Genomic DNA, 26630 nt, shown 5'->3' with positions numbered 1-26630 from the left:
ACAGTAGAACCCCGTTTATTTGATCCTCCATTATCTGGGTCTCCGTATTAACCGAACAATTAGCGCTCACAGTTTCAGAAGCAGGCGATCTCTCCTGTGGCCGCTAGACTGTGCTACAGCCTTGTACTTTCCCATTCTCTGGATTGTCTGAATTTTTGATTATCCAATCTGGCCGCAGTCCCAATTAGATTGGATAAACGTGGTTCTGCTATTCAACAAGTTGTTGATCAAAATGTAGGAATCACTCGGTAAAATCTATGTCCTGTGTTATACAGGAGGTTGGAGTAGAGATTTTAATGGTCCCTTCTGGCCTTAAACTCTATTAATCACGTAGGGCCCAAGCCTATACCACCAGAAGTCAATAGCAACATTCAGATTGATTTCAGTGGGAACAGGATCGGGCCTTAAAAGTGACCATTTACTATTCTCTGCATTGCACACAGAGGGACTTTAAAATTGTTTATATAGTCACTCTTAAGGCCTGCTCCTGCTCCCGCTGAAATCAGTCTGAATTTATATGTATAAAAGGGATGAATTTACCATTAAATGTCCAGTATTGCCCTCCACTACTTTTATGGCATTCTGTCAGAGGAAGTGTGTCAGTGTTAATACAGAAAATGCCAAATTTTAAGCTCCCTTAAATTGAACAAAGGTATTACATCATTCTAGGCTTGGTAATCGCCAAAAAGGATAACAATAAACAATAAACAAGGTTCGATAGGGTTTCTAATTAATCTAATTCTCTAATACGATGAGAAATAATAATATAAAGATTGTTGCTCACTAAAGAGCCAGTCTGAATCTGATGTTAGAAGATCAGGTTCCAAGTATCCTAAGGCTCCTCAATGCGTGATGGTGAATCTAATTCTTCACATAGTTATTGTGTTTAAAGTAGACAAACAATAGCTATTCATTCAAAGCTGTCCATAGTCTCACCCATGTTAAATGCACACAACACAACCACGTTTGTCTCCCCCATCTCAGCTGCCCAAGTTTTATGATTGAGCCCTGGTTTTTAACTGTATTTTGTGTGTTTAGATTTAAATGTCTGTTTATATGAGAAGTCATTGAGGAAAACCTGCATCAGAGGTGAGGTGTGAATTTAGTTCTGTCCTGTGGTCAGTTTGCTCTATGGTGACTCTGGAAGTTGCTGCCTTGGTCTATTGATAGTTCTGTTTTGTATTGATGAAGCTTTTTCAGGGTATGAAGTTTTGTCTTCATTCTTAGATATCAGTTGCAATAATCAAGGTTGGAGATCATGAATGTGTGGCTCACCATAGTCAGATCTTTTCCCAGTAGGATGGAGAGCAGTCTTCTGGCCACTCAGAGATGAAAGAGGGCATGTCTTTGCTGGTGTGTTTATTGAGACTCCAAGGCTCCATAAGGACTCCAAGGCTGCAGATCAACATACCAGTCTGAAGGTATACGCTGTTAATAGAAGGGACATTATAGAGGAGGTAGGTTGGCATCAGCATCCCCTCCCTTGTCTGCCTACTTGTTAGTTTCTCAAACAGTTGTCTCTACACCTCCTTCCATGCGACTTATGTGGTTTAATTTCCTTGAACTTATCCAGAAGGTCCCTATCCTCTGTCTGCTTTTAAATACTTCTTAACAGCTCTCTTGTTCCACACTGCCTCTACCCTTCCCTGAAGTGTCCCTACTTGTCTTCCTGTCTGTCCATCATTAGACTTCGAATAACTTCGGGCAGGGGCCATCCTTGTGGTAGGTACCTCCCAGACCCATATCCCAGACCCAATAATAAGCTCTTCATAGTGCTTCTGTTTGCTCGCCAATTTCACCTTAGTCTTGCCTGGGCCTAGGGATAGCCAGATGCTCTTCATCCTGATGTTGATTTCAGCTAGGATGTTAAGGCGAGGTAGAGCTAAACGTATTCTGTGTGCTGCTAGCACTTCAGCCTACGCTGTCTCACTAACACCCTCCTATTGATAAGATCCAGGAGAGAACTGAACCTTGTGAGACTCCACATGTGGAGGCTTTGGAGGTGGAGGAACAGCCCATTATGACCGTCTGGTTTTGGTCTAAGCGGAAAGTTTTGAGCAATTTTGTGTAATTTTTCAATCCCCCTGCTGAAGACAGGACTACAGAATCTGTTTAGTAATGGCCTAAGATGCTGCAGAGATTGCAAGCAGATGAACATGGAGGTAAATCACCTTTCAATGGGCAGGCCATGGTGCCTGGTACTGACAGGCACCATTGCAGACTGTCTTTCCCTACCTTTTCAATTAGTTTGCTTAGAAAAGGGAGCAAGCCAGCACCCTGGTCAGCACCTCCCACTTCTTGAGCTGCATTGCATTTGCCCTCCAATGTGCCTGGTTCACACTGGCAGAAACCAACATGGTACGGGGGTAGGGGAAATGTAGCACTTTATTGTCAAAGGAAAAAGGGTAATCTGAACACTGCTTCTTCATGTTTACCATATTCACCGTATTCTGAATGAGTGGCATAGAAAAGGGAGTAATTGAAAACCCATATCGCTATTATTATGCAATTTGACCTGTTTTGGCATGATTGGTAACCTCTGGACAAGAGAGAAACCAAGACTGTAACAGCAGGAGTGCTAGGGATTATAAATGAGAGGGACAGCAGATTTAGGTTGGGAAGTTCTGTGCAGCACCTATCTATAATGTATCACTATGAGATACATAAAAATGTATCTCATAGTGATTTCTCTCCTCTTCTCCCCACCTCTCTCCTCTTCTCCCCACCTGATATGCATTTTAGTAGAAGTTGTATGGAGTACTTTTTGGCAAAGAACGTGAAAAATTCATTTTGTGAAAAAGAGCAGAAGACCAGGCTGAGGGATGGCTCCCTATTCTCCAGACAATAAACTTCATACCAGCTCTGCTAATACATTCTAAATCAAATTTATAAATCCCTGGGAACGGGTGAGGTAGTTTTTATGCATCAAGGACCATAGCTGGATTCCAATCAGTGAGTTCTCTGAGTCTAGAAACTGTTTGCTTTCCTTGGCAAGTAGGAGAGGGAGACTTTCTTTAAAAGGTTTTGGTTTTTGATTTTCAATACACAGGAATGCTTCACTGATGTGGTGTTTATTCTTCATGACACATCAGTGCTATCAATTTTCATGTTTTCTGTATTTGTTCTTTCTTAATAGAACAAATAATTAAAAATATAAACTTATTAAATCAGTGCAGCAGCTTATATGGTATTAACCTGTTCTTAAACTTAAACATCTGTATTGTGAACCAGCTAAGCAAAACACATCTTGCTGCACTGCTAAAAGTATGATCAAATGCATCAAGGAGCGTTCAAGAAATAAAATTTTTTGTAACAATGGAAGTTGTAGTCTGTAAATAAATAGTGCTGTGTGAAATGTTCACAACTAAGATTTGACAGCTCAGGTTTGGTGTGAGAGATTTGCCTTTGTTCACAAAGCTTTTCCTGAATTTTGGGCTAACCATCCGTCTCCAGGGATTTCTATCAATCTTTAGGCTTGAAGAAACTTCAGCAGTTTTAGATTTGCAGATAATTATTTTTTGTTAAGGTGAAGGTTGAGAGTGCAATTTAAAGGTACAAATCCATTCATGAACCTTGTAATTAGCAAAAACAAAAAAGAAACACACAACAGTAATAACAAACCCAACTCTTAAAAAGTCAGGGAATTCATAGTTTAGGTTTACATTTACAAAGAACCCAAACAATTGAAAGAAAGCATATTAACAGTTAAAATACCCCAGTCACCTTAACTCTGCTCTCATTTTCAACACTCTGACAAAATCAAACTCTAACCTACCATACCCACCCAAAACAGTCTGATCTTATCAGTGTTCAGAAATACCAAAATGTAAAGCTAGAGTTCTTTATATTTAACTTTACAGTGGCTGTGCTGACTTTGGTCATCTTTATATTATACAGAGTCCACAGAAAATTTCAGATTAGACAAGTAGTTTACTAAAGGCAATCATCCCCCATGCCTCTTCATTAAAGGCCCAACTGTGAGGGTATCCTATGTCTTTTGGCCCACTAAAGCCCTGGTAGCTGGACATACGCTGTGCTTACTAAATACTGGTATCTCAGACCACGGCATCTGCAACAGAAGTAGGCCTTATTTCCTTCTTGACAACTTGGAACTTCTTGCAGGAATTGTGTGCTGGACCTTCTCTATCCATGCCATTATCCACTTTGCTAGCTTCCTTACCAGCAAGTCACAAATAAACTTTGTTTTCTATTATCGAGTCTCTCTTTCCCTCCAGTGCTCTATCTACACTACCTGGCTCTGGTGCACCAGCTGGCCTTGTTTTCCCTCTGTTCATTCCAGCGTGGTGATAACTCTGTGCTGAGCTAATTTTTGATCACTGGACTCAAGATTATTAGCATGTCTGATTCCACACATATGTGTTGTAACCTCTTGGTACTTTATGGCCTTTGTCTTGCCAAAAAGTCTTTCCTTTGGTGTCTTAGCATAGATCTTAGTGCTGGCTGTTGGAGCATTTCCATTCTCTTGAGAATGCTCCAGTATTAGAGGCACCTTTAATTGTATGTGTGACTGTTAGCGTTTATGCCTTTCTATTTGATTGCACTCAACAAATTGGAGGGTCAGGATTATCTGCCTTTGAAAATGTGGCCCTTAATCTCTACCTTTATTCCGTTGAAGATGGTAACTTGTGGTTTAGCATGTAACAATGTAGAACTATGTGGTCACCTATTAATCAACTTTTCTACATATCTTACAAAGTTAAACTTTCACATACACGGATTGTTTGTAAAGTCAGCTTATTATTTCACACAAATGAAGACGTAATTCCTTCATTATTCTGATGCAATCATCAATCCTATACAAATATTAACCACACACAATGAGCCAAATTAATTCCTAGTCTAACTCCATTGAAATTACTGGAGTTACACAGATGAATTTTCTTGTTGAGTAACAATAAAGTATAACTGCAGCATGAGGCATGAGCAATAATCTGTTGTTGGATCACTGTTTTAGTAATGGTGGTGATGAAGCAGGAGTGGCAGGAAGCACAAAATACTTCTCCCTTCACTGAAAATGAAACAAGAAAATGGCTATCACAGATCCTGCGAAGACTTGTGTACATGCTTAGTTCTATGTCTAAGTCAATGTCTCACTACGCACTGCACATGAACTTAATCATGTGCATCAGTCTTGGCAGGCTCAGGGTCTATCTTGTTTTCTGTTGCTCTAATGTAACTGGGTAAAGATTATCAACCATATTAAACGCAAACCTTTCAGTAACATACAGTGCTTTTGTTCTTCTCATCCATGAGACCAAGTCTAAACATTCTGTTATTTTGAATTCCTTGTAACCATTGTCACAGTTTGAAAAGCACTTTACCTGCCTTAATGTAACCTGAGTTGAGCAATCCTCTACCACAGAATGGGGTTTAAGGACTTACTAAGAATATTAAATAAAGAGGCAAACACAGGTGCATGACTTCTGGCATCCATCTCATTTGCATAATAGCAGCCAGGTAATTGAAGTGGAGACTGGTTAGTTAGCCAAGCACAAAGAGATAACAGCACCACATTTAAGTATGTTTCCTTAAAACTTTCTTCTTTGGAAGTGTATTGTTTCAAAGTGGAAGCTGCTAATCCAGCATTTACTAGGTAGAGTGCCCAGGTGTGTATTTTTCCCCAATTAATTTAAATTTATTTTACTGGAGTATTTTGTTTAAATCTTATTTCCAACAATGGGTCACATTCTGCTGTCAGGTAGATTAAATGTAACAGAGCAAATTTTGGCCCTCGGCCTCCCTTCCCCTCAAAAGGAAATCCTTTTCTCTCGCATGACCTCTCGTTTGGGTGCTGGACTGTGAAAATAGGAGGAGGAATGAGGAGTGCTAAATACATTTTGTATTGACTGATGAAAAAATATTTTGTATAGCTTGTCTGCTAACACGTTTTTTTCCCCTCTGCAGGAGGCAGAATGCATTCAGAGGACTCCAGTTTATCCTGTGAAAACATTCAATGATCCATATTTTGATCTCCGTTCCCCCCGTATAAATGTGGAGTAGCGCCACTGAAATCAGTGTAAATGAGATCAGAATCTGTCCCAGTATGTCTATAACAGCAATGTGACAATACCAGGCAGTAAAGGTTGGAATGAGGCTGAGGCCAGCTTCTCTAAAGAGTATTTTATCTATTGTAGCTCATGCAGCAAAGTAGATTTTTGAGTTGATAGTTATGCTAAATTCTGTGTTGTGTTGACAACTGAGGTTATCTGATTGTCACATATAATGCTGGGTCTTACGGAGAAATTTTGTTTTGAAGACACTTGCATGAAATCAAAAAAAGGGCCCGTGTGTTTGTGTACACACACACCCACTCTCTGTCTCTGTCTCTCTCTCTGACTATGGAAACAGGGCTGGCTCCAGGCACCAGCGCAGCAAGCTGGTGCTTGGGGCGGCCCATGGAAAGGGGCGGCACATCCGGGTCTTCGGCGGCAATTCGGCAGCGGGTCCCTCAGTCCCTCTCCGAGGGAAGGACCGGCCGCCGAATTGCCGCCGAAGAATGAAGCGGTGCGGTAGAGCAGCCGCCGAAGTGCTGCTGATCGCGGCCCCCCCCCCCTTTGCCGCTTGGGGCGGCAAAAAAGTGGGAGCCGGCCCTGTGTGGAAGTGTCCATAATTCTAAAGCTGGGGGTGTGGTCCCCCTGCCAGCCTGCACGTACATGGCGCTAACGCAAGTATCAGTAGCAGTGTAGCTGTGGTAGAAAGGGTAGTTGCAGGGGAGGCACAGCTTAGCCATGCCGAGCACACACGCACTGGTTTCAGGAGGGTTCGTTCTCGACACGACTAAGCATTCCTTCCGCTGCCACTACACAGGCTGTTGCAGCTACACTGCTATTTGTATTGTCACTAGCTCAATGAAAGTTATCACAGGCATGTGAACACAAGCAAGGGAATCATACTCCTACTTCACAGAGCAGATGTCGCTTAAGAGTCCTGCATCTGTGTATGGGGAATAAAGACGGTTGTGTGATCAGCGCAGTGTACTGGGAGTCTGGATTCCTGGGTGCTGTTTCCCTCTCAGCTGGGGCTCTCTCTGGGACCATGGGGAAGTTGCTGAGTCTCCGTGGCTCAGTTTTCTCATCTTTAATATGCGATAAAAATACGTTTCTACCCCATATGGCATGTTTTGAGGCTAAACCTATTCATGTTTATTTGTATTATGTACTTGGAGTTTCTCAGATAGAAAGCTGCATAAAACTTTAAAGTAGTTTTGCTAATAGATAACTGAAAATATCATGGCAATAGCTTACCATACTATCATAGTGAAGAATTTTGAAAATATAGCATGAATGAAAATTGCAATTCGGTAAGAAGTTATCATAGTGTATTATTTGTCTTAACAAAGTGTCCTTGCATATTGCCATTCTTGGCCTACTGTATATCAAGGGCTTAATCCTGTAAAGAATGAGCACTTTGACCCTGATCCACTTAAGCATATGCGTAAGTCCCACAGCCATCAATGCATTTGGAAGCACGGTGGTATGACCTCGGACTAATGATGTAACCTTTTAGAACCTGAGTTTCCCCATCTATACAATAGTGTTAGTGATATCTACTTTGTAAAGTGTTTTACAATCTAGGAATGGAAAGTTCTAAAGGCTAAGTGTTGGTAGTTCTTTGTCAGTCGGTGGGAGTTTGGTTTGAATAAGGACTTGAAGGAAGATCAGGGCCTCTGTTTGCATGGCTAGTTAAAACATTGGACTTTGTGGGGGAAAGGTTGCAAGTGTAGTGCGGTTTCTTGCTGATCTATTCTGTTGTGAATATTCAACAAGTGGAGTCCAGATCTTGATAAGTAACTTAATTTTCATGGATAAGTTTCTCCATTACTAATAATATCCCAATCCCAAGTTCTAATATGTTGCCAAAACTGTCGTCTCATGCTGTTAAAATGCATAATAGTTATAGGTGTTTTATTTTCTTTAAAATGGATTAATGTTCTTATTTGATCTAAAAAAAAGTAAAATTTATAGTAAGCATCTTGTACAGTACAATCCAAAGATTCAGGTAGTTTTCTTAGGTTTGATGTCTGAGTTGCTTCGTTTTGATTTATGGTTCTTTCACTCAAACCACTTGTGAAAAAATATATGTAACAAGATTAGAGGCTCCCACAACCACATCCACACATATATCTTTATAAAAGAGCGGCTGCAGTTAGAAAACCTTAGAGTCCAATATGACTTGAAAACGTCAGGAGTGAATGCAGAGATACTTTTGGGTGACTCCATTGCTATATTCATTAACTGCCATCTACATACCTTTGCAATTATTCAGCAATGATATGGTGCCAGATCCTGCCCTGCAGTTAAGACTGCCCTGTGTTGCTCTGGTGGCTTAAATTAGCCCTAAGGTTACCCTACCTGGCCTCGGATGTGCAACAGAACGCAGTTATGAGAATTGTCAAGGAGTGGTGAAGTAAACACTGACAGTCTGTCTCCCTGTTCTCGCACGTATCTTACTGCCATCCCTCCAAAGAGAAGCAGCAATAATGTGAGAATACGACTGTAGGATAACAAATGCAGACTTGCCCATCTACGAAGACCTCCACCCCAAGATGCCACCTTAATTCTAGGAACTCCTTGTTAGTGGCCAAATCTCTCAAAACCTTGGGACTGTCACTAAAAGACAAGTTTCAGTAGGTGTGAGAAAAACAGTAGGGTCAAAAATTGAGACCTCATCATGGATCATACAAACTAACCACCTGGCTTCACCATGCCAGGTAAGATATGGATCACAGTGAATCTCATGTGGGCGATTGTAGTTACCTAGTACACAAATAGAAAATGAAGGACAGCCTGATATGTGAATGTGGAGAAGACACCCAAACACACCTAGTTGCAGGTTGATCTTCTCCACTGAAGAAATGGTGACCCACATTCTGTTGTGGCTTTTTTACAATGCATTGCCAGTGCAAAGTGGCCCTAAAGCTGGTATAGATCACCCAAATAGAAGGCAACCTTCTTCGATGGCACAAACCAGGCTCCTACACACTCCTCCCTTTGGGACAGTTAGAAGCCAACTCTAAGTCTGAAGTCTGCTCTAACTTATACTGGGGCACTGGCCTAGTGCAGAGTCAGTCCAGGACTGGGGGAGCACAAAGTGGTTTACAGCCAATTTTGAAATACCCTTCCACGCTTTTGAGTTGCACTTTGCTGCCCAGCTGTGCTAAGGATCTGGGCTACTGTTAACATGTCAGAAACAAAGTCAATAAAATGAAGTGTTGGATCAAATTTTTCTCTCCAAAAGGTGTGTTTCATGACAAATAAAGTGTAAGCAACTTCAGAGAATCCAGTAGGTGAAACTCAATATTTTGAATTGCATCTTGAAAACAACTACTACACTGTAACTATATCCAGAAATTAATATATATGGCCCCTTGCAGTGCACGGTCAGCCTGCTGCCTACTGTAGACCCAATGCCGTGCGTGATATGTTGCAGGATCGGGGCCTGTGTTCTTAAAACTTTGTTTTCACAGTTATTCTGTTTTTAACTGAACCATAATAGTTAGTCTATCATTAAAACTGACCACTTGGATCAAGAGATCTTAATGTTATCTTTGTGCAATATCAACATCTGCCTTTCAGATTGTGAGCTCTTTGGGGTACAGGTGGGCTTGGTTGTACAGCACCTAGCACACTGAGGTCCTGGTCTATGACTGGAGCTCCTAGGTGCTACTGCAACACAAATAAACAATAATAAAATTATTATCCTTGAAAAAACTTAGAACAATATTAATGCCTAGCTCTTATGTGGCCCTTTTCATCAGGAGTGTTTCTATAAAGCTAGATCTATTCCCTAATAGTTGGCATTGCTAAAAAAATATGAAATTGTCTTAGGTGAAAATGAATACACTGTATGCCTTCACTGTCTTTTCTCAACATATATCTCCCACTGAAATCAGTAGGAGTTTTGCTTGAGTAAGGACTGCAAATAGTGTTCTTTATCTTTAATCCAAAAAGTATAATATTCAGGACAAAGTCACCTCTTGATATATTGTAAACTATGTTAACCACATTAGGCAACACGCTCAAATACTTTTTTTTAAAGCTGGCAACAGTGGTTTTTATGAACTTAGCCCTGAGCTGATAAAGGAACTTTCTTTTTTTAAAGGTTGTGAATGTTGGATAAGTGACAGGGCCATGTTGCTGGTAGCTCTCTGTTAACTGTTTGAAATAACGGTGCCAATGTTTTGTCAGGTGTGGGCTTCTCAGTGCAAGCCAAAGCGGGGATAACCATGGAAACTGTTCAAGTGAAGGGTATAAGCAACCATAATATTTTTTAAAAAATCATTTACTCCATGGAGTTTCGAATATCATGTAGTAAGTGTAGTTTTTACAATTACTTGTTCATTTCATTAAACAATAAGATATGTGGTATTAAGGTCCTTACAAAGGTATTTCCTGTACATTAGATTATGTAAGTAGCAATCAAAATTTTTTATAGCAGATTTCTCAACTGAATACATGTCAAAATGGCTATGAGTTTTAAACTTTTTTTTAAAATAACTTCCTAATCCAATTACTTCTGATAAAGGATAGGTAATTTGTAACAGTCACATAATGTACATTTATTTGAAATGGTACATTTAGCAAAATAGAAATATACTGTATATGCATACAGCTCTTCTACACATTCATAACTACACACCATGAGCATAATCTTGCAGGTAGGAGTTCAGTTGGCTTTAATGGGGATAGCATTCAACTTTAAAAATTTCAGAAAGTGACCAGCAAATATTGGGCCCATTCTTCCATCAGAAAGATGGGTATTACTATTACTCCTTATTGTAAATGTAAAGCTATGTCTTGAGAGCCTGACTGAAATCATTGAGCCTTTTCATTCATTTTAATGGGTTTAGGGTGACCAGATGTCCTGATTTTATAGGGACAGTCCCAATTTTGGGTCTTTTTCTTATATAGACTCCTATTACCCCCCACCACCTGTCCCGATTTTTCACACTTGCTGTCTGGTCACCCTAAGTGGGTTTAGGATCAAGACCTGGATGCCCCTAATAAACAAGATACTGAAAGGGGACATTTCAGTACACTTTGAATGCTGTTTTTTGTTTCTTATCTGCAAATAGCACAGCTCTCGCAGTCCATGCAGTCCTTCTCAGTGTGACAGCATGCACTTTGCTGATGTCTTCACAATAGCTTTGAAAGAGCTGGGGAATGTGGTCTTTTTAGGGAGAAAAGTACTCTCTCACCCCCCAAACCCCAGCATTTTTTTAAGTTAAAAGAATATTAAATAAAACCTTTTTAAGAATACACTATACAGAGAAAAATTAAAAAAAATTGATTTTAGGCTCCAGTCCATTCAAGAGCTGCTTATTGTGCCATATTAGAGTGGATGATACAGCAGAAGACCTGTATTTGACAAATCTGAAACAAAGAAGGTGTTGGAAACTAGAAATCCCCTTCAATCTGCCCCTCGCAATGCTTATTTGAGAATATAGCACTTTTCTTTCAAATGCAGTAGTAACATTTTTTACATAATGGTCCAAACTCTGCCTCTGGATATATGCGTAGATTTCAGTGAGGGCCTCATATGAATATCTGGGCTCCAGTCTTGCCCTCCGTAATCTAATTTCAGTGGGAGCTTTGCTTGAGTATGGAGGGCAGGATTGGGTCTCTGAGGAAAGGATTTGGCCCAATATTTGCAGGACATTAACATTTTCCCTCCTGTTCATCATTCTGTTTAAATCAATAGACCTGATGCCATTGAGCTTGATTTAGATGAGAGATTCTTAACCTCGATGTTTTATCAACTAACGTAGTCACAATGTAATCACAAGGCATCATTCCAACTTAATGTCATTGTCTATTGTTACAGCATCATGACAAAAAATAGCACAATGCAATGGTGTCCAGCCACAGCACCAGGATTACTTCCTGTGTCTCTGCCCACCAACATACCTTCTCCTTTTTCTCCCCACCTCATCACATTGTAGCTGGTCAGATGGAGACTTTCTTCTTTTCCCCCTTTTTCTGGGTGCTGGGATAGTTAGTGGCAAGCCCGGTCTGAGTTTCAGCAGCACCATGCATGTTTCACACGTGTCAGGCAAATTTAGACTCTTTGTTCTGCCAGAGACCAGGTATAGCATGAGCAATGCTGCTCAAACTCTTACATTTCAAGAACCACTCGGAGATTCTGACTGAGCTACCTGTGGCTACAAAGCCACAAGCTAAATATCACTATGGATAATAATTTGCTGTGGAGGTGAGCAGCATTTTGTTGAGCTGCAGAAGACACTACACTTAGGGTGACCAGATGTCTCGATTTTATAGGGACAGTCCCAATATTTGGGGCTTTTTCTTACATGGGCACCTATTACCCCCCACACTCTGTCCCGATTTTTCATACGTGCTGTCTGGTCACCCTAACTACACTACACTGAAAAATAGATTTTTTTTTCAAATTCACAATTCAAATAATGGAACACAAACCAGAGGATCACTACTTTTTATGTGGCCCCCTTTACCATAGGATCTGAGCATCTCACGATCTTTTAAATCTATTTATCCTTCTTATACCACCCCTTTTGAGCTTGTGAAGTACTATTTTAAAGTTAGGGATCTGAAGCAGAAAAGACTAAGGTCCAGCTCCACAAAGGTATTTAGGCTTGTAGCAGAGCGAAGAGTCACCGGCGCAACACCTCCTGCTGGTTGTTCTGGGAATTAGCCCAACTCCAACTTGGGCATGCCCTCTGCTGGCCAGTGTCTCACCTGCCTCAGGCCCCCATGTGCCTCCTGGACCCCCATGTCCCCTTACCCTTGGGTTCTGCCCACTGCCGCACCCCCACATGCTGGGTCTCCCCTCCCAGGGGAACCCCCAACCCTCTAAACCCACCTTGCCTCAGTGGCTACTGCCAGTCATCATCTAGCCCCCTTACTGGGGCAACTGCAGTCTGTAAAGGCCACTCATCATTGGCCGGGGGGTCAGACCAGCTGCCTGTGCCTAACCCCAGACTGCATCTCTGCAACCCCAGTACCGGCTTTAGCAAGGCCTACAGCCTGGGGATTTGCCAGCCTTTCCTCAGCACTGCTCTACTCCTGGTACCCTGAGCTCCCTGGCAGCCAGGTCCTTTTCCCTCCACAGCTAGAGAGAGCCTGAGCCCTTATAACAGGGCCAGATGTGGCCTGATTGGGTCATGGCCCCAGCTGTGGCTGCTTCCCCAGTCAGCCTAACCTTTTTCCACCAGAGCGGGGTAACTGCCCCGCTACAAGGCTCCTAACTTTCATTGATTTGCCTAAGGTCACAAACACACTCTGCAGCAGAAAGGGAGTTAAAGTCAAGTCTCCCAACTCCCAGGCTAGTACCCTAACCACTAGACTGCACTTCCTCTGTAGGATAGTGCACTTTGTGTACATATACATAAAATGAATATTTATGAAGTGAACAATCAGTGCTGAAGTCATGATTTAGCCTTCGAACTCCCCATTTGAAATGCTCAGTGTTAGGAGGTTTAAACTTTCAATATTTTAAAATAAAAATTAGACCAAGTAAGTGAAGTAACATTTTATTGGGCCAACTTCTGTGGGTGGAAGGGACGAGCTTTTAAGCTTCACAGACCTCTTCCTGAAGTCTGTGATTCAGCATGTGGGAGAATTACAGATAAAAATACAGGCCCAAACATATGCATGTGAGTCTGTTAGTTATGGGGCAGGTGTATGTAAATGAGCCACAGCTGCTTTCTAACAACTTATATGAGAATATGCACACTAGCCAGACTTTCTGCTGAGCTGGAACATATTGTCTACTTTTAAAAACAACAGTGGGACCATTAGATACTCTTCTCATTATCTAAATTTGATAAAAAAATATTCTCTAGGTCCACAGGCTTTCTAAAACCGAAATTGAGTTGCTCCATTTCCAACTGTGACTCTACTGCTATTTAAAAAAAAAACCATATGGTATAAGAGGTAAGAAAATCAAGTAAATGAAACCCCAGGAAACGATAACAAAATGAAAAAGGCAACTTGGCCCAATCAAAATAAGAATCAAGGAATACTAACCTAGTTCAAAAAGAACTCTTTCTTCTGTTTATATATAAACATCACAGTAGTTGAAGACTGAATAAGCACCCATCAGGAGATACAGGAAAAAGACTTCTAAACTGTAAACCTGAAAAGATGTGGGGTTCCCCCCCCTCCGAATAAGGATGAAAAAGAAATATAGACACAGTCTTACAGTAAGAGTGGTTTTGCATGAGAGCTGATGGTATCCTAATAGCAACATGAAGTATTGTCAAACAAGAAATGTATTTATGGAAATAAAGACAAAACCTCCAAATTTGTTGTTAACCTCTCTGAATGTCAGCACCTTGAGTCTCAGGAAGAGCCACCTCCTAAACTTTCCTGTTTTCACAGATCATCGGCCCTGAATGCATCTCTTACTTTCCTGTCTTCTAATGTACATTGTGACAGCTAAAGGGGTTGGATGGTTACAAGAAAATGAAAATAGAAAGGGAAAAGTTTGCTGACCAGAAAAAAAGGAGAGGAAGGAAAAGGCAGGACTTCCGCTCCCCATAGGGTTCTACTTTCCCAATTCAGCTCCTGCTGAAAAGTATGCCTGTTATTTTCTCTAAGCTGCATTATTTAATTTAAGCACTGTCCACAGAGAAGGGCTTTGCAGCGGGGATTAGTAATGCTACTAATGCTTTCCCCGCTCTCATTTCTGTTTGCACAGGAAAAACCTTTCATATGTGTTTGTGATAGAAGAAGAAATAAACAGGGCTATGTTAATTCAAGAACTATAGTTGCAGAGCATTTGCTAGAAGATTGCTAATAGTATCATCTTATAAACCATTCAACCAAAGTATGGTATAAACCACAGCGGTCCTATAGCACAGCTTGGTTAAATAATTTAGATCACGGTTCATCGCTTTCTCTGTTCTGTTCAAGGGAACAATATTAGTTGAGTTGAGAGGAAGGTTGGTCTTGTGTTCAAGGCAGTGAGCTAGAACTGAAGAGGTTGGAGTTCAATTCCTGACTCTGCCCTTGTAATAGAAATAATCGTACTTAGAACCCTGCTTACATGAACTGTGTTTAAATGTAGTTCTGGAGTGACTATGGGCAGGCTCTAAATGCCTAGAAAATTGAAGGAAGAATAAAATAGTCCTGGCAAGATTATGTTTATTGGTGCACAAGGAGGGATGCGCCAGGGGAGAATTGGGGTCAGGCACAACAAGGTTGATCTGCTACCTCTGAAGTCAATGGGCACTGAATCAGACCCAGTGTGAAGAAACATAATCAAACCACATTATCTCCTGACAGACTTTCCTGAAAGTGTTCTAAGTTCTTAACCCTTCCTTTGCAACACAGGGATCAATAGCTATGAAGATGTTTTTCTAAAAAAGCAAACAAACAATGCTGTATTCAGCTAAAAAAAAAAAATTGCCACTCATTTGACACTTAGCCATGTGCGCACTTGGTAATTCTCTTCAGAGGCTGCCTTTCACAATGATAATGCCATGAGATAATGCAGGCTCATAAAAAGTGGCTGCATTGTAAAACACCCTTCAACAAGTATTGTGAGGCATGAAATGACTGGCAGGAGTGGTTCGAAGTGGTGAGTGATAAGCACATTGCATGTTAGGGTTACCTGTGTTATGCTATAATTACACACCTAACTTGCAGGCTAATAATTAAACACAATTTTTGATTTTTAGCTTGTTGACATTGCTTCTCCCCTATTTTTCAAGGGCAGTGGCAAACTGCATGATTCCGGGCATTGGAGTATTTACACACAGGTATACAAATTTGTAACCCTGCAGCTTTTTAAGGAACTTACTCCAGCTTTTTGAGGAAATAACTTTTTTGGGATATTTATTTAAACAAGGTTTTTCAGGTCACCGAGTGTTAAATAAACCTAGTTGAATAGGAGCAGTGCACGGCGGAGGCTGCAGAATTCCTCACCACAAGCTCTTTTCCCTTCCTTCACCCCTCCCATCCTTGGGAATTTGCTCGCCTACCCCAGCAGGAAGACGGCACAAACATTTTTGTAGCCTTGATGAATTCCAAGCTAGTCACACCCCAAATCTTCAGCCTGTTTGTGTGCGAGGGAGCTTTTTCAGAGTGGAATGTGCTTGATCTTGTCTCTGAAATGATAGTAACACAACTCTAAGAATGTAAAAGTTGCTATGCCAGGGGGAAAAAAACTACCTACTCCTGTCTTTAGCAGTGGCTAATATCAAATGACTCTAAAGAGTGTGCAAAATACTCATAATGCATGCAAGGCCTTATCTACATGAGAAAATTGCACCATTTTAACGTAACCTAATTTCTAATCCAATTTAATTAAATCAGTGCAAACCCCTGCTTGGGCACCCTTAATTTGATCTATGTGACTTATTTTGTTTAGCTCAAACCAAGTAAATGAGTAGAGGTACTTGGGTCAACAGTGTTCTACATAAGATGACATGCAGGAATTTGGTGCAGTATTTCTATATCCTCATAGGTCCTTGAATACTTATTTTACAGTTTTTGCATCGATTGTTATTCAGGTAAAGTGACACAGATTATTAATTTATTTTTTAAAATGTATCCATTGATTTGAAGTAGGCTTTGCAGTCGGATGGGTTCTAGTCACTATGGGTATGCTAGTCTGCCCAAGGACCCTCTTCTGAGAGTGAATCTCTCCTCTTCTTGGCATGAACACCGAGCCTGAGCCTTAGTAACTTATTGTAACTTTACACTTACATAACTACAACTTTTATTGCTCATGTTATGACACAGTGGCCTTGATAGTCCAGATGGATATCGACTGACAATGACACTCCCTTGCAATAAACATTTTAAGGTGGCAAATTCCCTCAGTACAGCCTTTTCCTACCAGATTTCCTAGTAGCAGTCCTGCTAAAACTTTGCTGCTCAGTGTCTGGAAGCTGCTTCTGTCTTATTAAAGGTGCAGATTAGTATGGGCTGCTCTGTTCCTCGTGGATGCTGATGTCTGTTGGATCCAGCACAGGCCTTGTACACTGCAAGACCAGGGCTCTATTTAGCAGTAACATATTGTTTCTGTTGCCTGGAGCTCAGTCCAAAAGCAAATGTAGAATTCTAGAAACAGTGTACTTTCTGCCTGCAGTGAGAACCATTGCAGTCCTAAGCACAAGGTTAAGCTGCAATTTGTATCAATAGCAGTAACAAAATCAGACTTTATACAAATAATGCATTCTGTAAGATTCATACTAGTAAGTTAACCATGCTTCAGTGTCAGTAAAAGACGTGGCAAACATTTCAGTATCATATCAGCACTCAGCTGACAGTGCGACAAAGACATGGATATTTCGTGCAGAATTGTTATATACACACAGTCAAATAGATTCTACTTGTTTCCCTTATTTGCCAATAGGTATATGGATACCCAAATCTGACTTTCCCAAAGTTCATTGGGATATTTGATTGGCTAAGCATGTAAGTGGCCTTTACAGATTTGGCTCCAAATGAGTAAGTGTTTGGCACATTCATAGATATAGGAGCAGTGTAATTTTCAGTTTAAAGTCATTGTTTACCTTTTCTCTTGTGTTACTGGAATTAATTAGCTATTATCAAGCACTCCTCAAAGGGGTCTTGGGTTACATTTCTCGTGTTTTGTTTGCCCACGTTGTAATTGTTGATTTTATTTCTTGTGGGTCTTAGTCTCTGGGTAAAGATAAATGTGGGAGGGAAAGGGTGGGCGTCTACTGTAGACCACCAAAGCAGGAGAAGGTGATGCTTGAGCCATTTCTAGAGAAATAACAGAAATATCCAAAACACAAGACCTGGTAGTAATGAGAGGCTTACTACCCTGATATCTGTTGGAAAAGTCATACGGCAAAACACAAAATGTCCAATAAGTTCTTCAAATGTGTTGGGAACAACAACTTGTTTCAGAAGGTGGAGGAAGTAACCAAGAGAGCAGACATTTTAGACTTGATTCTGACTAATAGGGAGGAATTGGTTGTGGCTCTGAAGGTGGAAGGCAACTTGCGTGAAAATTATCATGAAATTTTAGTCTTCCTGGTTCTCAGAAAAGGAAGGAGTGAGAGTGCCAGTATAAGGACAGTTGATTTTAACAGACTCCTAGAACTCATGACTAAGGTCCCACGGGAAGAAAATCCTAATGGAAAAAGGAGTTCAGGACAGCTGGCAGTTTCTCAAAGAGACAATATTAAAGGCACTACAGCAAACTATCCTGATGCGAAGACAAGACAGTAAGAATAATAATAGTCTAGTAATAGTAAGAGGCCAGCATGGCTACATTAGGAACTCTTTAATTACTTGCAAATCAAGAAGGTATCCTACAAAAAGTGGGAACATGGATAAATTGCTAAGGATGAATACAAAAGAATAGCACAAGCATGTAGGGACAAAATCAGAAAGGCTAAGGAATACAATGAGTTATACCTAGCTAGGGACATAAAAAGCAATAAGAAGATGCATTAAGAGGAAGGGGAAGAAAAGTGTAGGTCCACTAGTTAGCAGGGAATGAGAGCTAATAATGGACAACACCAAGAAGGCTGAGGTGTTTAATGCCTATCTTGCTTCAGTTTTCACTAAAAAAAATTAATTGTGCCCAGATGCCTTACACAATTAATATCAACAACAAGCAGGAAGGAACACAAACCAGAATAAAGAAAGAACAAGTTAAAGAATGTTCAGACAAGTTAGATGTTTTCAAGTCAGCAGGGCCTGACAAAATTCACCGTAGGGTACATAAGGAATTAGCTAAGCTTGGAACATGAGCAATTTTCTTTGAGAACTCATGGAGGATAGATGAGGTCCCAGAGAACTGGAGAAGGGCAAACATAGTATCTGTCTTTAAAAGAGGGAACAAAGACCTGGGAAATTATAGACCAGTCAGCCTCACTTTGATACCTGGAAAGATATTGGAATGTATTATTAAACAATCAATTTGTAAGCACCTAGAGTATAACAGTGATAAGTAATAGCCAACATGGATTTGTCAGGAACAAATCTTGCCAAGCAAACCTAATTTCCTCCTTTGACAGGGTTTCTGTAGTAGATAGGGGCAAAGCTGTAGACTTTTTATTTTTAGTAAGGCTTTTGACACAGTCCAACATGACATTCTCATAAGCAAACTAGGGAAATGTGATCTAGATGAAATTACTATATGGTGCCTGCACAACTGGTTGAAAAACCATTCTCAAAGAGTAGTTATCAATTATTTGCTATTAAACCGGGAGGACATACCTAGTGGGGACCCTCAGGGGTCGGTCCTGGGTCTGGTACTATTCAATATTTTCATTAATGACTTGGATAATGGAGTGAAGAGGGTGTTTATAAAATTTGTGGTTGACAACTAGCTGGGAGGGATTGCCAGCACTTTGGAGGACAGGATTAGAATTCAAAATTACCTTGAGAAATTGAAGAATTGGTCTGAAATCAACAGGATGAAATTCAATAAAGACAAGTGCAAAGTACGACACTTAGGAAAGAAACATCAAATGCAATGGGGGAATAATAGGCTAGGTGGTAGTACTGCTGAAAAGGATCTGGGGGTTATAGCGGATCACAAATATGAGCCAACAATATAGTGCAGTTGCAAAAAAAAAAAAGGCTAATGTCATTCTGGGGTGTATTAACAGGAGTGTCATACATAAGACATGAGAGATATATATTCCACTCTACTTGGCACTGGTGAGGCCTCAGCTGGAGTATTGTGTCCAGTTCCTGATGCCATATTTTTAAGATATAGACAAATTGGACATAGTCCAGAGGCGAGCAACAAAAACGAAAAAAGGTTTAGAAATCTGACCCGTAAGGAAAGATTAAAAAAAAACTGAATATATTTAATCTTGAGAAGAGAAGACTGAGGTGATGGGGACCTGATAAGTCTTCAAATATGTTAAGGACTATCATAAAGAGAACAGTGATCAATTGTTCTCTATGTTCACTGAGGGTAGGACAAGAAGTAATGGGCTTAATCTGCAGCAAAGAAGATTTAGCTTAAATATTATGGAAAGTTTTCTAACAATAAGGTACTCGTATAGGTTGCCAAGGGAGTTTGTGGAATCTCCATCATTAGAGGTTTTTATAAACAGGATAGACAAACATCTCTCAAGGATGGTCTATGTATACTTGGTCCTGCTTCAGCATAGGGGGACGAACTAGGTGATCTCTTGAGGTCTCTTCCAGCCCTACATTTTTCTGATTCTATAATAGTATGGTGGTGTTTGCTGATCTTGTTAAAATTCTGAATAAATGTCTTCTTCTTTTTTTTTCAATTGTGTAGATGGGAATATGTTTCTCCAAATAGAATAGGCTAGGTTTTCACCAAATTGTGACCCACATATTTGAAATTATGGGCAGTCCTAGAAAATGTATGTGAAATTGCTATTTGACCACATCAGAGGTTGGGCCTGTTTGAGATAATTATATTAATGATTCTGGGTGTTTAAAAGGGTGATGTAATAACTGTCTATTGGATTTATGTTCATAATGGTGGGAAGATAGTGGGGATGTGTGCATTTTGGAGGTACCTTGGTATTCTGCCTCCTTTTTTAAATGTTCCATGAGTTGGGTATAGAGGGATCATGATAATTTGTCCTTTTAATCTGCCTGTTTTCCTGCTATTTGATTTCAGACATAGATATGGCTTGCTATATGCTAATGTGTTCTGGTGTAGAGATAGCATCATACTTAGACATAGTTATAAAAAGCTTTGAAGGTTTAATTGTTGGAAAAGTGGTTCAAATGATTTGAAATCTAAAACGTTGATCCACTGTTGATAGCTTCGCTTTTCTCGTGGATTCTATAGAAGTGTCTGGAAAGCTAGAAATAATAACTAGACAGGACAAGGATGTTTCGATGCCCCATTTATTTTTCCTCCTGGAGTTTTCATTACACTGTTCTATTTGAAACATTGTGGAATAGGCAGTTGACACATGAGGTCCTTCCAGACATGGTACACTACCTACTTGAGACGGAGAAATATAGTTGCTTTTATTAAAACATTCATATTGATAGTATTTTCAGTGGGAGAAAGTTATAATATTGTCTTGTTTACAGACTTACACTGAACTAGGGGGCACTGTTTGACCTTTGGCAACCCTATCAGAGAAGACGCCAATGAGCAATCACAGGTTTTAATGTTGAAAAGGGGAACAAATCTCTTTAGTTCCTACATTAGTTGGGTGTGGGAGCATGGACCTAAGAGTCTGTTATGATTCAGACATGTTCTTCTCTCCTATAAGGCCTCATCCAAAGCAAATGTAAATCAGTAGAAGAAATCCCATTGATTTCATGGGGTTTTGGATCAGGCCCATAAAATTTGTATAACCTGTTTAAAAACAGCAATTGTTTGTTGAAGGTTTTGTCAAAGGTTCAGTGTGGATTTCTATTTATCTGGTGTCAGGCTCTCGTTCCTAATTATTGTCTAATTTCTGGGGTACCTCTTCAAGACTCAAAAGGCCAATAAGTAATTTTTAGGATTTAGTAGCGTTTCTGCACCATTTCTTTCATTTTTTTATGGAGCAAAAAGAGACATTGTTCCTGTTAGCGTTTCAAGATTCAGAATGGGCATAATGCATGATTATGGTCAACCAAGTTCATATGTCCAGCTGCTTCTGCTCCTGATAGCACAGAAGTAGAAAAACCAGCAGAAGTATCAAGAACCTGAATAAAATGTGCTAATGGTGTTCTTCCCTTCACTTTATAAAATAACATCTTTCTGTGCCCTATAATCCTAATCCAATGCCTTTCCAGTGACTTCGGTGAGCACCAGATCAGTACCCTGTGTGATAGGTTGCTGACTGAAAGGTCAAGTGTAGAGTAAATTTACACCTACGGGCTAACAAAAGTTGATATGCTTATGTAAGTATGGCATTAGCCACACCTTGCCTAGGTGTAACATATTTGTTTTCATTAATCCTGATGTACTAGGAATCACACAAATGAAAGCATCATAAATCAAGGTTTTCTACGCAGCATATCTTGGCTAATGAAAAATTATTATTTGTTAAATTGGTATGACATGTACAATTATTGTGTAAGGAATGTAAGGTGCTCAGAATGGTTTAATCAAAAAAATAAGCTCTTTGGGGCACTGTCTGTTGTCTTTTTTCTTATAAAAACTCCTTGCAGCTAAAGCAAAAGGGAATAAGGGATATTGTTAAAATGAAAGCCTTACTTAATACTTTATGTTTTGGATACTTTAACTGTTTTCCCTTCTTTTCTGTACCATTAAGAAAAGTTTTAAAATATTTTAATGGTGTTTTTGCCATGGGACTAAGCAGGCTGAGGTCTCTGTATTCAAAAACCTGAACCCTATTTGGTGGTTTAGTGTTATACAACGACAGGGTCATGTAAACACCTTTGACTCTCTGGGTCCATTTATTCCATAAATATTAATACAACAGGACTGCTACTTTAATATATATCTGGACAGCACCAAGCAGAATGGGGTTCTGACCACTGATTACTACTGTAATAATAATAATTAATACACATTCTCTTGTTTTTCTAGAACATTATCAAGTGCAGGAAAAGAACTGAAGGATAATTTTCTGAAGGCATTGGCAGAAAGGGAGGAAGCCAACCGCAGTGGGAAAATGGCTGTGAGTACATTTGAGATCCTATAATAATAAATAGTTTGAAAAATTACATTTAAAGCTACCATCTTTACCTTGTAGCACATATTGCATTTTCCATTAAAACATCTATTAGTGTAATTTATAGCAAAACTATTTTTTCCCTCGAGTAATGCATTTTAAAAGTTCTATTTGGGAGAGGTTCCCTGAGGACTGGAAAGTGACAAATGATACTGTTTTTGACAAAATGCATGAAAAGACAAACCAGGAATCTACAGACAGGTACATTTAACGGTATTGGTGGAGCGAATCTTGGAAACCATACAAAAGGATGTAATAGGAGAAGAGAAGTACATTTTGATTTTGGATATTTGTTAAGGATTTAGGCACCAATCTTGTGGCTGCTTAAGCACACACATAACATTACACACATGTGAATGCTGTGGCTCCCTTATTGAGCGGGGCATCGCTCTATGATGACATTACACCAATGCTGTGGAATCTACTGCCCACTGGCCTCCAAGAGAATTTAGTGGTGGTTATGACCTATAAAGCCCTATATGACATGGGACCAGCGTACCTGAAGGATTGCCTCTCAACCCGGGCCGTACTGCCACAGTTGTAGTCCGAGGAAGTGCCCAAACCGGGTCTCGCTCATAAAAGAGAGAAGGTGACTGGCAGGGCATTTTCTGTAGGGGCTCCAGGACTCTGGAATATGACTCCCCCTTTGGGCCAGAAAAATTGAATTTGGTGACCTTCCAGGCGTGCTGCAAAAGACATCTGTTTGATAGGAATTTTGGAGAAGGCTGAGGGTATGCTTCCCATAACACTGAAGAAGTAGAAAGGAGTTTTTGTAGGTGGCTGGCTGGCTGAGTTCCCGTGAAATTATTTCTCTAATACTGCTGGGATTTTATTGTATTATTAATGATGTTAAGATGCCTAGAGCCTTGGATAGGCATCTTTTTATATTTTTAAATCAAAATAAATAAATAGTCTCATTGACTCATGTAAAATGCACAAGTTTGCAGAACTGGGGCTTAATTTAGGTCATGCTTAACTTACCCATTGGAATTCTTTGACAATTCGATTGCCTTCGCAGATCAGAGAAATGATAATATATTTTGATTTTCCAAAAACTCTTGATAAAATTACACATCTGAGATTAATGGTTGAGCTAAAGAGGCATGTAAGACTTGATTAGAATGTTTCCGGGAGGAATGATTAGAAATAATGGAACGAAACTGAGCAAGACTTTTCACTAGACTTAGATGAGATAGAGCACTCTGGAATACTGTCAGGGGAACAATCCTGTAATGTCAGATGACAGATTGGAAAATTGAATAGGAATTTTCTGTCTCTAAATTCTATTCTAGCCCTATATTTTTTTGCTGGCCCTCATTCCCATCTCTTTCCCTTTGTCAAAGAGAAAACAAAAGTTAGAGAAGATACCTATATATTTCCTTTAATCTCCTCTTTTTATTTTCATCCACTCTCTCTAGCCTTATCTATAAAAATGCAAACAAATGCACTAATAAAATATTGTTCAGCAGAGAGGTAAGTAGGAATTGACAAAGTTTTGGTAACAGGAGAGACACCCCTCTCCCCCAAATTTGGAAACTTGTCTAGATTCTCTAAACCTTGTGGGTCTTAGTGCAGTTTACAGGCCGTTGGAGATTTTCACCAAAGCAAGGATCCTCAGACTATGGTATATGAGCGTTTACCTCACAACATTTTTTTAAGAAGACAGTGTGTAAACAAATAAAGTTTGGGATCCACTGTGCTACAGCAAATTGGACCAAATTGAGTAACAGCAGGACTGGATTTGTCACACTATCAGTTTTTCTCACAATTTGTGTAGGCCTGTTTTCAGAGTTAGTACTGCAAAGTAATGAGTTATCAATAGTCATCATGTAGCAATATCCGTTAGACCAGAATACTGATACATACTATTCTATGTGAATATAGTTGAGGAGAAGAAGATCCTTCATACTTGGCTTGATTCATGTTTGCTAGCTTTGTTATATAGGAGAGTAAGATCTGCTTGTAATGAGTTCACATCACTTAACTCTTCGTGGCACAACTGGACTGATGAGACAATAAAGACGACACTGGTTTTGCTGCTGCATATGGACTGAAATTATGCTTTTTCATCCCTCCTATGTGGGACATTGAGAGTTATTTGATTCTGTGCTCACAGTGACACTAGATTCCCTCTCCTTGTGTTAAAACAATTCTGCAAAAATAACATTGGCTTTATGAGAGGTTGCAGTGATTTTGATCTTCTTCCCTGACTCTGGTTGCTTTTGAAGCTGATCAGACAAATGGTAAATATATACAGTATATTCTTTTTTCCCCTCCACCTCTCATAATTAAAGTAAAAGCGTATCTATATTTTTCTCCTATGCAGTTCTGGGATCCATATCTGCTTTTTTATGGCTAGCTAATTAGCCACTAGAATTTGCAGAGGAAATGTTGCTGAAAATGTGGTTCTAAAACCTATGTGAGCAAGCTTTCTCCTGAGGCTTCAAACACCTTGTGGTTTCAGCTGGTTGAGAAGTACCATGGGAAAAGTGTTTCTTGTGGTATTTAAGGATTTCCTAGCAGAAAAGGTCCAGAAAAAGGCAACAAAAATGGTTAGCTGTGTGGCTCAATTTACATATGATGAAAGATTGGAAAAAATAGGTTGATTTAGTGTGAAAAAGAAAAGAATTAAGAGATTTATTTGCGGCATTGAATATTATAAAAGGAATTCAGTAGTTAATAATAGTTCCTACCTCTTTTCATCTGTAGTGCTCTTTTCATCAAAGTTCTTTACAAAGGAGGTCAATATCATCATCCCCATTTTACAGATGGGGAAACTGAGGCACAGAGTGGCATGACTTGCCTGAGATCATCCAGCAGACCAGTGGCCCCAATATCTTTTTGTCCACTGAAAGAAACAGCTACCTTAAAAATGTGCTTCAGAAGTTACAGGATAAGTGCCCATCTTGGAATCTTCTTTTTATAAAAACAGTAATAAAGCGGGAGTTTTACAAGCTCATGTGAAAGTCTTTGTTCAAAATCTAACCTGTAATACAAGGAAGAGGGTCACTAGACAAAATTAATGACAAGCCTAGTAAATTTAAAGCTGGAAATAAATATAGACAGCTCTTGAGAATTAATTACCACAGAAGGGTATAGACTTAAACCATAAGTGGGTTTGAAAAGGACTGAATAAATTCCTGACTGAACATAACATTGTAATTATACTTGCTAATAGTGTTGAAGCTTAAGTGTGTAAGCTGACTCATGTGAGGATGATCAGGGAATAATTTTCCCATGTGTATAGCACTGAATAATTGACTCGATAAATTATGGAGATTTTTTTTTTGTCTTTCTCTGAAGTTTTTGGTATTGGCTGTTTCACTTAATAAACAAATGATTTGAACCAGTCTGGCAATTACTATTTGCCATTACTGTGGGTGAATGGGCATAGCTCCATGGAAGTCTGTTGCACTGATGTCTACAACGCAATGCCAGTTTTCACTGGCAGAAGTATCTGGCCTTATGTTTCTATTAAAACAATTAGTGCAGGGGTGCACAATTCTTCACTGAGCTGCAAAACATTACCAAAATGTTTCCAAACCTGCAGGAAGGTTTTCTTTAGTTCATTTTGAGATGGGATCAAAAGTTGAACTTCCCTTATGTTTGATCCAAACCAGTTTGCCGAGAGTTTGGAAAGTCCATTTCCCCAGAGCGAATAGGAAGCTTTCCTGGGAACATGCCATTGCCTTCTATGGAATCTAAACTTTCATCTAAAGAAAACAAATTTGAGCAATTATGATTGTGAAGAAAACCTTCCAGACATGACCTGAATGTGAGTGATTTACTGATTCTTCCTAAAGCCAAGTCTTCACTGCAAAAAGATGCGTGTGTTTACACTGAGTTAGCTAACTAGAAATACCTAGCTCTAGTTTTACCATGAGGTGGCTAATTGTAGTGAACCCCAAGTGGGAGTTATAGGGTTGTACCATATACACCCCTTTTTTTTTTTTTCAGTGAAAACATAGCCTAAGTCTGCAGAAAGACAACTCCAGCACTGTTAATT

At 39.7% G+C, this 26630-nt stretch overlaps 1 protein-coding gene across 1 annotated transcript in view; it reads left to right on the top strand.

The window, feature by feature from the left end:
- Positions 1 to 26630, top strand: part of CFAP299 (cilia and flagella associated protein 299) — a 392772-nt gene that overhangs the window by 111765 nt on the left and 254377 nt on the right. The window contains exon 3 of the mRNA XM_026653347.1: positions 22480 to 22570. Coding sequence (XP_026509132.1) covers positions 22480 to 22570 — 91 coding nt within the window. The remainder of the gene's footprint in view (positions 1 to 22479; positions 22571 to 26630) is intronic.

This window comes from Terrapene carolina, unplaced genomic scaffold (genome assembly GCF_002925995.2).
Source record: "Terrapene carolina triunguis isolate 2854851 unplaced genomic scaffold, T_m_triunguis-2.0 Scaffold136, whole genome shotgun sequence".
Taxonomy (NCBI): Eukaryota; Metazoa; Chordata; order Testudines; family Emydidae; genus Terrapene; species Terrapene triunguis.
This window is presented reverse-complemented; position numbering and strand designations above follow the sequence as displayed.